Source organism: Lycorma delicatula, chromosome 12 (genome assembly GCF_047948215.1).
Source record: "Lycorma delicatula isolate Av1 chromosome 12, ASM4794821v1, whole genome shotgun sequence".
NCBI lineage: Eukaryota > Metazoa > Arthropoda > Insecta > Hemiptera > Fulgoridae > Lycorma > Lycorma delicatula.
The window spans coordinates 40,434,253-40,448,087 of record NC_134466.1 but is presented as its reverse complement, the minus strand read 5'-3'; the positions used below and the strand labels follow the sequence as shown (position 1 = coordinate 40,448,087).

The 13,835-nt window shown below is 25.6% G+C and overlaps 1 protein-coding gene across 1 annotated transcript; it reads left to right on the top strand.

Annotated features, from left to right (window-relative positions):
* Window positions 1–376: 376 nt before the first annotated feature.
* LOC142333046 (rhodopsin-like) lies at window positions 377–11,797 on the top strand. The gene is made up of 9 exons (XM_075379847.1): window positions 377–534; window positions 2,764–2,896; window positions 4,010–4,248; window positions 5,299–5,405; window positions 6,751–6,857; window positions 7,202–7,349; window positions 7,934–8,044; window positions 9,253–9,419; window positions 11,246–11,797. Exons 2-9 carry the CDS (start codon window positions 2,766–2,768, stop codon window positions 11,376–11,378), a joined length of 1,143 nt encoding a protein of 380 aa, XP_075235962.1. The 5' UTR covers window positions 377–534; window positions 2,764–2,765; the 3' UTR covers window positions 11,379–11,797.
* The last annotated feature ends 2,038 nt before the right edge of the window (window positions 11,798–13,835 follow it).

The window sequence follows — 13,835 nt, the reverse complement described above, 5'->3', positions numbered from 1 at the left end:
CATTATGGTCCTACAATAGAATGAAATTTAGTACCTGCCCTTATTGAGTTTTAAATGTACAGGACACAAAGAAAAGTAGTAATTAATGTATGAAAAATATAAAAAATTTGAATTCTAAAAAAAAATTAAAAGACTATACCGCATTCTCCATACAGTATCTTGCATAATGTATTAAAGAAAATAATACACGACAGCAACATAAGGAAATGACGTATTCAGTACTTTCTTATTAGATTATAAGAAATAAGAAAGATAAAGTATGTATGTATACAAGGTTGAGTTGCTAAAATAAGGCTTCTTTCTTAAACAGTTAATTCAATTTATTACTTGTTGATAGTAGTGGGGGAAAACATGAATAATTTAAAGGCTCTACCCCGGGGAATAAAACCGGACTGCTAGAAGCCAATTTGAGGCCATCCGAAGACGATTCTTCTTGTTTCTTTGTGTTTCCAAGTTGGCGTCTGGCTATCCTGAAGTAGTTCGTCTGGTTATCTAGCGATTTTCTTCAGTGATCTTATCATCTTACTTTAACAAGTATGTTTTTTATAAAATCAAATTTTTTTACTTCAGAAAATATCTTTTTTTAATTTTCAGAATATATTATTTAAAGTTACAAGTAATTAATAATTCTTTTTATTATTTAATATAAAATAATTGTTCTGGAATAAACAATGAATTTAAATCCAAAAATTCACTTAAAAATAAATTAATATTAAAAGAAATTTAATTACTTTTAATTTATCTATAAAAGTTTTACTGTGGTATGATTCTTTCTAGCTTACAAATTAATTTTCCTGGACATAGCAAGAACTACGTTATTCTATTTCAAAATTACTTTTTTGTCCAGTTATCTTTCTCTTTTTATTAAGAAAAAATTAATCATTTTCCAAGTAGATAATGTAGACATTGTACTGCCTAAGCTTTCATACATATTTATTGTACATTGCAGAAATGATACCATCCTTCAGGATGATTACAAATTACAAATATTTGTTCACGATTTTACAAATAAAGTATCATTTTTGAACATAACATTTTTTCCATAATATTGAAAACAATTTTTTAAATGTATTCAATATTTTATATTCTAAGAAAAAATATTCTATAAAATACATTTATATTTTTTTTAAATTTCATAATTATTTATTTCAATTTTTTTTATAAATAAATAAAAATGAAGGGAAGTTTATTTTTATTAAAGGGCAAGCCTGCTTGGTGGTTTAAGTTCAGTATAATTATTAAAAATGAAAAAAAAGAAGAAAAGGTTTTGTCAGCAAATGTAAATTTAATACAATTATATTAAGTATAATTTTACTTGATAGAATATTAATTATTCAACAATTTAATTATTATTTATCTAATTTTTATTCAGATTAACTTTTATTTATCAGACCTTTTAGAATTTTTTATAGTTCCAATCAAAAGAAAAAAGAACCTTTTTCTAGTTTTAGCCAACACTTAAAAAACGTTTTCCCTCATTGTATCATATAATTTACTTCCATTTATTTAAGTCATTTTTATAATGTTAATTATGAATAATTTTTCAAAATAATTTATGAATTTTATTTCTTTATGAAATGGAAAAGTATTCTGAACTGAACAAAAATTATTTAAATTAAAAACTGATAATATCAAGTTAAATTTTTAAAAAATTAATTGTAAAGATATTAAAATTAAAAAAAAAATGTTTTTAAATTTACATTATTTACTTTGAATAAATTTTTATATCAATGACAAAAAACATATTTTAGCTTTTTTTTTATAAATAAGTGTTATTAATTCAAAAACTTATAAATATCTGTTAGTTTACTGAAATTAATCTTTTTAAGATTTATATTATTCCTCTATACTATTAAATTATATTTAAATTGTATTAAATTAACCACCAAGTACAGAATATTGAGATAAAACAAATCGTACCTTAATTTTTCATGAAAGTAGTTTCATGGGAATTAAATTATTCTGAATTATTCCAATCATAGCTAGGATGCAGGATCCCATGAAAGTACTTTCGTGAAAAACTAAGGTAAGATATGTCTTATCTCAATATTCAGTATCAGGTGCTTTGTTTAATAGCGTTTTAATATAAATATATGTTAATCTATTTCATGATAATTAATGTACTACAATTTAACTGACTGAATAAATTATAACATTCAGATGTATAAATAGTTATGAATTAATGACAAAGTCTTTTAAATCAAATTCCTGTTTTAATAAACCATTTGTCCTTTGTCATTAAAGTTGACAAACAATGGATTGAACTTCCCTTTTGGAGACATTACTCTTACCACCCCCTGATATTATTTAAATCCACAAACATGTAATCACTTTTTAAAATTATACTATTTTAAATAATATTATAAGATAATACTGTTCTTATATCTTTTCCCCAAAAACTTAGGTGTTTTAATTCTTTCTTTTATCCCTGTAAACTAGATGGTTAAACAGAATGTGTACTTACCACTCAAAATTATTGAAGTTTATTATTTAACTTCTTTAACTGATCCTAAGTTTAAATAATTTTTATTTAAATTAAATTCATGTGTTACTCTGATTACCAATTCTTATTGGTGATGAAAAGGCGAATTTTGAAGTATTTAAAAAAAAATAACTGAGAATCTTCCAGAATACTCCTCTGAATGAAAAGTTGAGTTATAACTACTTAGCTATAGATCAGCAAAATAAATCATAAATTATGTTATAATAATAGTTTACATAATACATTTATGATTAATAATAAATTTTCTTTTAAATTTCCAGCCATGTCTTTGATCTCTGAGCCAAGCTTCAGTGCCTATTCCGCTTGGCATGGACAAGGAGGAGGCTACCAGGGAAATCAGACTGTGGTGGATAAAGTGTTGCCAGAGATGCTTCATATGGTTGATTCTCACTGGTAATGTATATATATATAAAATTAATGAAATAAAACACAAACTTTTATTTTATTAAGTGTAAGACAAAAATCTATAATAGTTGTTTATAATTTTATCTATATTTTAATACCTTGAACCAAAGTATTATAGTGTATATATACTTATTGCTTCCTCTACTGATTCTATAAATTTGTGAAGCATTGTTTCACAAAAAAATATGTAGAATAATTTTCTTCTGTAATATTTAATTTCATTTTTTCATATGGCTGTGATGCTTGTAGAACATATGAGGTTTAAATGGAATTAATCAGAGCTGTTTTCTGTTGGATTAATTTTTTTCAGTATTCACTCAACTCCTATGATAATCAAAATGTGTAATTTATCCAGCTGAATATCATCTACAAAGTTTAAAGGAGGTCTAGGATGTTGATATATATTAAATATTCAACATTAAAGATGGCAATATTTTTAATATTCCTTAATGAATCTTCGTTCTTCACATTCCTTAATAAACCCTGGCATGGTATGTTTATTCGTCTTGAGAAAAGATTATTTTTCTATTGTCAGACTACCAGCAACCATTACAGTTATGTAGCCTATCATACATACATAACATTTTAACAAAACAAAATATAAATAAATAATAATGAAAAATTAGTTATTTAAAATTTATTAATAAATGTAAACTTAAATTTAAAATTAAAGTTTAGAAAAAACTTTATGGTAAGATGTACAATTTTATAAAAAATATAATGAAAACTGAAATTTGCCAATTATATTTATTCTTCAGTCACACAAAAATTACTTATATGTAGAATATGATGCTGTTATTTTTCATTGTTTATCAAAAATAAGAAAAGCTCATCAAATCCAGAACTTAGACCATTTGTATTTTTATGTTATGAATTCTTGTAATACTATTTCTTAGTGTTATTACGATAAAACTATTTTTTTTTTTTGGGATAAAAATTAGAAAATAATGGATAACAGATTTGTTTTATCACATCATTTACTCTGGTAACTTAAAAATGCTAATATCATTGCAGACTGAGAGATTACATACAGTTTACTTCAATTCCAAAAAAAAAAATACTTTTTTCTTATTTATTTTAATACTTCTCTTTACTTAATAGGTACCAGTTTCCACCAATGAACCCACTATGGCACGATCTCCTAGGTTTCGCAATTGGTCTCCTCGGCTTTATTTCAATAGCTGGTAATGGAATGGTAATTTACATCTTTTCAACAACAAAGAGCTTGAGGACACCATCAAACTTATTCGTAGTCAACTTAGCTTTCTCTGACTTCTGTATGATGTTTACCATGTCACCAACTATGGTCATTAACTGCTATTATGAAACCTGGGTGCTTGGTGTGTATATTTGTATATAATTTTTTTATATAGATGTGTAAATAACAGTTTTTACCATGGAATTTGATTAAAAATAATAAAAGTTTTGATTTTTATTAGTACGAAAGTACAAGCAGATTAATGTTACATAAAACTATCTATTCGAAAACTAATTTTAATGATCTTAGTGAATTTATTGTATTCAAACTTAAGAAAAGCAAATTTAAATTGAGTAAAAATGTAATTTTGTAAAATATATAATCATTAGATGTAAAATCCAATTGTTATAAAAGCTTTTCTCCTTTTGATTAGAGAGGGACAAAAAAAATTATCTTAATTCTAGGTAAAAACCCATATTTTTTGTGTGGTTATAATCATATAACTATGATATAACTTGTGTTTAGTGAAGTTATTATCATATTGGAATATTTTATAGTCAATAGCTGACTTAAAAATATCCTACTTATATCTTAATCTGTTAAAATTATTACCAATTTGGAAATCAAGTTATAAAAAATATTTCCAAGTAACATTTAATATAATTAACATTAAAAAAAAATATTGATAAGGAATATTTTACTAAGCTTTTTAAATATATTTGTGATAGTATGAGAATTAGTCAAGAAAATGGATAAAATATATTTAAACTTTAAAGTAAAAATTCTATGCCTTCTTACTTGTGTTACGCTACATCAGTACCGAAATACATCCTGAACAGATTAGCACATATATAATAATTTTTTAGCTTTCACAATCTGTTTTATTTTAACAAAAATAATAGAAACTAGTTACTTATTGAGGGCATACTTTCATTAATAAAATCTTAACAAAAGATTATAATTTAAGATTAGAAGACTTAAAATCAGTAAATTTGTAAAACTGATTGTATGAAATAAAATTTGATAATAAACAAGTAACCAAGATTAATTAAATTTTAATAAATTGTATTGAATATGAAAAGTCTATGGTAAAAGAGACGCTTTCCAAATTCTTTAAAAATATACTAATTTATTTTTAATTGTATAATTTTGCTTCAGTGAATGGTTTTATTGATAAGAGGAAATGTTTCAGGGCCATTTATGTGTGAACTTTATGGATTTTGTGGGTCGTTGTTCGGATGTGCCTCCATTTGGTCAATGACCATGATTGCTCTGGATAGGTACAATGTCATTGTTAAGGTTTGTATATCTGTGCATAATTATTCTTACTAATAGTTACACTAATAAAACATTCATTATTTTAATATTAAAAATTTATATTTTATTAGGCCCAATCATTTTCTTAATGAAATATATGTATTTTATATTTTGCAATATAATGATTATAAAAGAGATCTTGCAAAATATTTTCTATGAAATCTTATCTTTCATCAACTGTTTATCTGAAATTTCATAATTTTAGCTTTCCATTTTTTATAACTTATAGTTAAAAAAAAATTACATAAAGTTGAATAATCAACACTTACATTCAATATGCAATCATATATATGATTAATTAATGAAAAAAATTTATTGACAGAATTAAATTTATTACAAAGTAGATCACTCAATGATATTTTTAAGTTCACTTTTTTATTTTGAAAATCGTTTGTATGAAACTTAAGTTTTTTTTTTTATTTCCTTGTACCAATAAACGTTAGGAAAATTATGAATGAAACATTCTTAAATTTAATAGTTCCTTTTTTAAATAACTACATAAATACACATATATATGAGCTGTTTGCATACCTCACACTCTAGCCTTACATGCAATCCCCACAGGAAGCCCATTATTGTTAAAGAGAAATTTTTCTAATTTATTAAATATTATTTTATTTAACGTAAATTTAATTTTATTATTTTGCAATATTATTCATTCGATTGATTTGAAACATTAAGTTCAAACCCAGCTCACACAGTGATAGAGACTCACAGTTCAAAGTTCATTAATTCAATTCATTAAAGTTTGTGCTTCAACCAGAAAATCTCCACTACTATATATATATATATATATATATATATATATAATAGTGGAGATTTTATGTGTATTATATATGTATTTTTTTTTTTTTTTGAGATAAAATATATCTAAAAACCTTCCCAGTTATGTCAAGAAACATGGGTAAAAATTTGATTGCGATTGATGAAGTAGTTTTTTTGTTTATCTCAAACAAACAAAAACTTTCTTCCTCTTTATATAATAGAATATACTTTCATATTTTAATTTGATGTAAAATGAGAAAATTCCATTTAATATATTTTGTGAAAATATATTTCCAGTTAATTACATTTGATTTATTATGTTTATTTTGAAATTCTTGAATACTTAAGTCTTCTTCATCCAAAACTAAAGCGTTTTCTTTATTTAGTTTCTAAAAATTCATGATTGTGTGTTCAAACCACTTGCCTTCAATGAATCATAAATTTTATATTTTTTTTAATTTTATTGATACTTATTTTTGCAAATGAAAAAAATCAGTATAGTAGGTAATTCAAATGTTTCAAAATTTATTCTGCTAATAATGATTATTTTAATATATTTTAGGGCTTGGCTGCTAAACCAATGACAACTAAGAGAGCTCTTTGCTGGATTTTCTTTGTATGGCTCTTTTCTCTTGGATGGACTATTGCACCATTATTCGGATGGAACAGGTATGTTTTTCCATTATATTAAGCAAACATAATTTTTTTTTGCCTAAAATAATAATACATGAATAACTTTAATATATTTTTAAATATTTTCCTCCTTTATTATTTTTATTTTGGAATGCATTTTAAAATTTTATTCTAATTTTTTTCTCGCTTGTAAATTTGTTCACATTTTGCCATTTCCATTTCTCAAAGAAAAAAAACATTAATAACTTAATCTCAGACATTTTTTTTTCTTTTTGTTGGTCTTCATTTTATATTCTGTAATCTTACTTTATAACTTTGAATTTATTCCATGTATTTTTTTTATTTTTATTGATTTCTTCTTTTGTTTTAACCAATTTCAGATATGTTCCTGAAGGCAACATGACTGCCTGTGGCACAGATTACTTAAGCAAGGATTGGCTTAGTCGAAGCTACCTCGTCTGTTATGGTTTCTGTGTATATTTCTTGCCATTGTTAGTAATCATCTACTCATACTGGTTCATTGTGCAGGTATTTAACTACTTTATTATATCTAATTTACTGGTTTTATTCACTTCTCTAATTCTTTCCATTACATTCAAATTTCTTAACCTCAACATAATAACTGCTATTTGTATTTCCTCAAACATCTGCTTTTTATATTATAATTTTTCTTTTACTACTTTCATTGGTTTTATTCCCTTTGATTTCAGATTTAAACTTTCCATCTAGTCTTTAATACAACAGTTTTCAAATTTCATTTCTTTTTCTTTTCACTTCCAATTTAACACATTGAAGTTTGCATAAATATTTTTAAAAAATCTTATTTTTACTTATAACATTGATACTAGATTATTTCTTTACTTTAATAAAATTTCACTCTGCTTGTTATGATATATTTATCAAGTTTTCCTTACTTTTTCTTCTAGTATAGAGTTATTCTAACTTATAACCTTCTTTTATATTCCATTTCATTCTAGTTTATTTAAAAATCCACTTTTTGAATAAAAATATAAAATTATCTAGTTGAATGTTCAGTTTTTATTTACAAGCTATTGATTACTTTAGGTTTACTTTTTTTCATGTATGTTAATAATCATATTGTTTGTCTGTAGGCTGTATTTGCCCATGAGAAACAGATGAGGGAACAGGCAAAGAAAATGAATGTAGCTTCTTTAAGATCTGCTGAATCAGCTAACACAAGTGCTGAATGCAAATTAGCCAAGGTAATAAAGTAAATCAATTTTTTTTCTTTCTTTTTAAAAAAGATTATATGTACGAGAAAAACCTATTTGTTACTGCATCAGTGTTTGTTTTTGACTATTATTAAATCTACAACGCATTTTGAGAATTACCAATAAAAATTATTGGTGAAAAATACATATGTTTTTATAGATTCAAGGAGATCTTTTTTCTCAGAAGTAACGACTAGTATTAACCCAGAATTTCAGTACTGACCCAGCATAACATTTCCAAAAGAAAATTTTGTTTTAAAAATGATGAAATTTCCTTAAATTTTGCTATTGACTGGGTTTTTAATTAGTATTATGGTACAAAATTAATTAATTCTTAATGTTAATGTTACAATGTTTAGAATTAAATACAGTTAATAAGTAATTATATTTACATATTTATATGAATATTTAAATAAGAATCATCACTAATATAGCTTATTTGTTTAGCTCTGGAAAACAAAATGGAGTCCTTGAAAAAATGGAACAGTTCCTAAGGTGTTAATCCCAAGTAGATTGATCACTAATTAGAAAATATGAATGAATGAATCACATTATTGTAGAAATATGATAAAAAAGGTTGTTTACTGAAATATACACTTTTTATAAGACAACTTGATTAGACAGCAGATTTTTCTCAAATTCGCATTCAAAATATCCATTTAGAAGCAAAAGATATAATACTGAGAAATTGTTAACCAGCCAATGAAATATTTCATTTCATCTAAAAATGAAAATCTAAGAACAAAAGGGTAGGACGGAATAGAACAACATAGTGTTATATGGACACTATGAAAAATATAAATACTATAAGATAATATAAGACACTATAATTATATTATAATTTTATAAAGCTATAAAAACAAACTATGTTGTTAAAAACCAATTTTGAAAAATACCTTTTATCCTTATGATAAATGAGCTATTTCTTCCTGATAAAAAACTCTTTATCACTAAATTGATGGAGTAAAAAGATTAAAAGTTTATAAAAATCATATTATTTAGAAGCTGGGTGTCCAGCTGCATCTTTGATAAAAGTTGATAACTGTTATTTACCTTTCAAAAAAATTATTTTTTTATATAAAAAAAAAGAAAATTATAATTTAACAAACCTTCTTTTTTTGTCACCTAATTTATAGCCTTCAAATTTAATTAAATTGCAGTTAATTTATGTGAATTTTATTTGTATTTCTTTTTTATAGGTTGCCCTTATGACAATTGCTCTATGGTTCTTCGCATGGACTCCATACTTGATCATTAACTTTGTTGGTATTTTTGAATTAGCTACTATCAGTCCATTGTTTACCATCTGGGGATCTGTCTTTGCTAAGGCCAATGCAGTATATAACCCAATTGTCTATGGTATCAGGTAAATAAAACAAAAAAAGAAATATTGGTTTTATTTATTTATTTCTTTTTTTCATTAAAAATTATTGTTAGGTTAAGAAACTATTTAATATGATTGCATCCTTCATAACTGATTCGGTTTATATATCTAAGGAAGTTGAAGTTGTGAATGTAACAATAATATTTCATCATGAGGAAGAATTTTTTATATTTTTGTCAAAATTTTATATACTAGTAAATTGCCTTGCTTATAGAGAACCATTATCTAAAAGGGAAGAAAAGAGGAAATTATAAACTGTTTTGGTAAATAAAAACATAGTGTGAGAAGATAGATTCTTTTATGTTTAGTTGTCTTATAGAGCTATGAGATTTCAATTTAAAAAAGCAGGGGCAGAATCATGGACAATTTTTTTTATCATTATAACATCAGCTGTATTCTATGCATATTTCAACAATGAAAGTGAGATGGAAAAAATAATAGATAAAAAACTGTCAGATTCTTATTGAAAATCAAATCCAAGACTGCTTGAACCAGAAATCAGCATTTTAGTTAATCAGACAAACATAGAAGAAGAATTAAGAGTAAATTTAATAAAGTTATGTAGCCTTTTTTTTTAAGAAAGTTATTTATTTAAATGTTATGTTTGGAACTATGGAGGGAAAGAGATAAAGGATATGAAAAAATTGAATTAAAGGATTCATGTGGGAAACAAGATAAATATTCAAAGAAGATGTGTCAACAAAACAACACATATAGAGGTATGACTAGAAAATGAATTGTCAAAAGATTTTGGATGAAAATCTAGTAGGTAGAAGGAATAACAAGGAAATCCAGGATTGGGTGGATGATAAATGACTGAGAAGGATTCATAAAGATTAGCTGTTAAACGATAAAATAAGAAGACAATTGAAGGAAATTAGTGTAAGAATCTAGTTCCCAAAAGTACTGTATGCAAGTAAAATAAATCAGGTGTAGTAATAGTACATTTATTTACAATAAAAACTAGTTGATATGTAGTTTTAATTAGGTGTTTGTAACAGCTGGAAATATCATTTTAGCCAAGTAAACATCAGATTAATAATATTTGTGTAGTATTAGTTTTCCAGTAATGTGTTTCATAACTAAATATTAGAAACAAAAAAATATTTTAAAACCAAAACATTCAATTTAATTGATTTAGTTATGAGGGAAGATTTTTGAGATCTTTTGGTAATCAGGGGACTTATGTAGAGATATATTTTGTAGGGGTGTGTGAAATATTACCATTTTGATGTGAAGTACAGAATAAAAACCAATAAAATCTGAATATGAAATTTTTCATCTTAACTGAAGGTTTATGCATTGAATTTTGTTCATGTATTATTATAATATTAAATATTTTGCTTAAAAACACACACACATATATATATATATATATATATATTGTCTGTGAATTTATACATTGATAATTGAATCATTACATTCAATAATAAATGGATTAAGAATTAAAGTTTATAGATTTCATAATAACTTTTGTAGAAACATTTTCATTTTTTGAAATTTCAAATGAGGCTTTTATTAATTTGTTTGCATAACTTTTGCCTAGAGTGATAACATTTTTGGAAAAATTATATTAAACTGTATTTCAGAACAAGAATTTAAATAAATAAAATTTAGAATCTTGAATAATGGTTTTAATAACTAGAGGTTATCTTAGAAATGTTTAACTTAGTTATTTTGCATTAAATTACTAAGAGATGTATGCTCTTTGGTGTGGACAATTCTTATAATTTCAGAAGTTCTATTTTTTATTTGAAGCTATTGTTCTATATTTACATACAGTTCTAAGTATTTATTTTGTTTTACAGCCATCCGAAATACCGAGCAGCTCTTGGAAAGAAATTCCCAAGCCTTGTCTGTGCTGGCCCAGCCGAAGATGGAACAGCTTCAGTCGCATCTGGTGCTACAACAGTCACAGAAGAAAAAGGACCATCTGCTTAAATACTAAATTATTTGAAATTTCATCTTTTACCCTGTTAAAAGGGTTGAAATTTCAATGAACAAATTTATTTTGCTTACCATCGTTAAATTGAAACAAATAAAATATAATTATTAGTAAAGCTGTTGTGATTTAACTTAATATTTTAATTAATATCTGAATAAAAATAAACAAAATTAAAACAATATTGTTATTGAAATTTAATATTTAATGATGGAAGCATAAGTGTATAAAGCGAATATGAAGCAGGACTTGTAAATATCCAGAGTAATTTTAGTATTAATATTATTATTTATTTTATTTATTTCATAATATCTGTTAATAAATAACCATGTCATAATTATTTTATTTTAGTTAAAAACCTTGTATAAAGGTCTTTTTCTATATTAAATAAAAATCCTAGCATGCTTAAAAATCAAAATTACTTATTTATTATTTGTCCTTTATTGTTATCATTAAAACTTTGTTCAGTCATGAATTTGGGTAATTAATGATTGTCCATTGCAACATAGATTAGATATAACAATTTCGTTTTATACATGTTTATATGGCTAAGATCAAAAAGATCTTAAAAGATCGAAAAGATGGTAAGATCGACTGATGGCCCATTCACCAATGATTATTTGGTAATTATACTCCCAATCAGGAAAGAACTGACCCTACAACCCACATTATTTGGCCAGTGTTTATCTGTAGTGATGCCTAGGCTTTGAATACCATCTTAATAGTAGTAGATAGGTAAAAGCTAGTCTTTGGTTAGTAATTATGATACGTGATAACATATCTGATAAAAATTAATTTTTCTTAACTAAATAACCATGAATGATGATTGTAGTAATATTTTGCTTATCCATAAATAGAAAAAAAAGATTTATGATTGGAAAAATAAATTGAAGCTGAGCCAGTTATTAAATATACTACATTTAATTAATTTGGTTTACATAAGTAATTTAAAGATATCTCTAATAGTTGCTCTTCATGCAATTGATCAAAACTTGTTTAATCACTTAATCGCTCTGAACTCAGGTGTTTCATTGTAGTTTTTTAGTCTAAATTAAGATAATAAAGGAATTTACTATATTATATTTTCTAGATACCAGGTAAAAAGTTCTTTATCATATAATTATCAAGCAAGCAAAAGTCTATGGAACATGGTAGTATTAAACATCTAGTCAATACACAAAATACTTTACTGTTTTGCTAGCCTTGACTTTCAGGAGAATTAAACATAAAGAATCTTGTTTGATATGTTACCAGAAAACAAAAATACCAGTAAAGAACACCAAACCTCTTTCCCATTAACTAGTTACTGCCTCTCTCTCTCTTTTTTCCTGTTTAGCCTCTGGTAACTACCGTTTTAGATAATTCTTCAGAGGATGAATGAGGATGATATGTATAAGTGTAAATGAAGTGGAGTCTTGTACATTCTCATTTTGACCATTCCTGAGATGTGTGGTTAATTGAAACCCAGCCACCAAAGAACACCGGTATCCACGATCTAATATTCAAATCCGTGTAAAAATAACTGGCTTTACTAGGACTTGAATGCTGTAACTCTCGACTTTCCAAATCGGCTGATTTGGGAAGACGCATTAACCACTAGACCAACCCGATGGGTTAGTTACTGCCTCTAGTTTTCATATACTTTATATTTAATTTTCCAGAGTGAGTAGATGCTTAAGGAAACTAATAATCAATATAATACTGGAATTACTTCTGCAGTGATTGTCAATTATCATCTTTCGTTTAATATAATTCAATAAATAGTATGTGTTTTTATGTTAAATTAAATTATGTGTCCAAGTTAATATAATACAAAATTAATTTTAATTGGCTGATAAGAAAATGACAGAGGAAAGGTTTAATTATACATGTACAACATATATAAAAAATAATGACCCAATTTCAAAACCATGCTGTGCCACCATGCATGGTCAGTGAATGAAATTTGCACCATTTGAAAATGCACGTCATAGAGTATCAAATACTGTCATTTGATTGCAATGCTAATGCTCAAACACATGCTAACCTCAGTTGTAAACAACATGGCAGTTATGCAACAGAAGACATTTTGTGTTCTACAATTTAGCAAGACAAGAGTTCAGCAAACAAGAGTTAGCAAGAGAGGTTCAATATGTGTTTCAGAATTGATACACCATTGGCTAAGAACATTCGTCACTAGTATAACCAGTTTGAGGAAGTGTTTATGTAAGAGGAAGTGTCTAGGGCAACCAAGCATTTCAGAGGAAAATGTACATTGAATTCAACAGGCTTTTCAGAGAAGCCTGAAAAAGTTCACTTGTTGCAATCTCTCATATGAATGTTTGATGTGTGTTAAGATGACACTTGTATTTCAGGTCATACTGATTACAACTGGTACAAGCTCTTCATGTAAGTGACAAAAAAAAAGTGTAAAAATTTCTGTGATATGCTCTTAGTTGACATGGAAGATGGTAGGT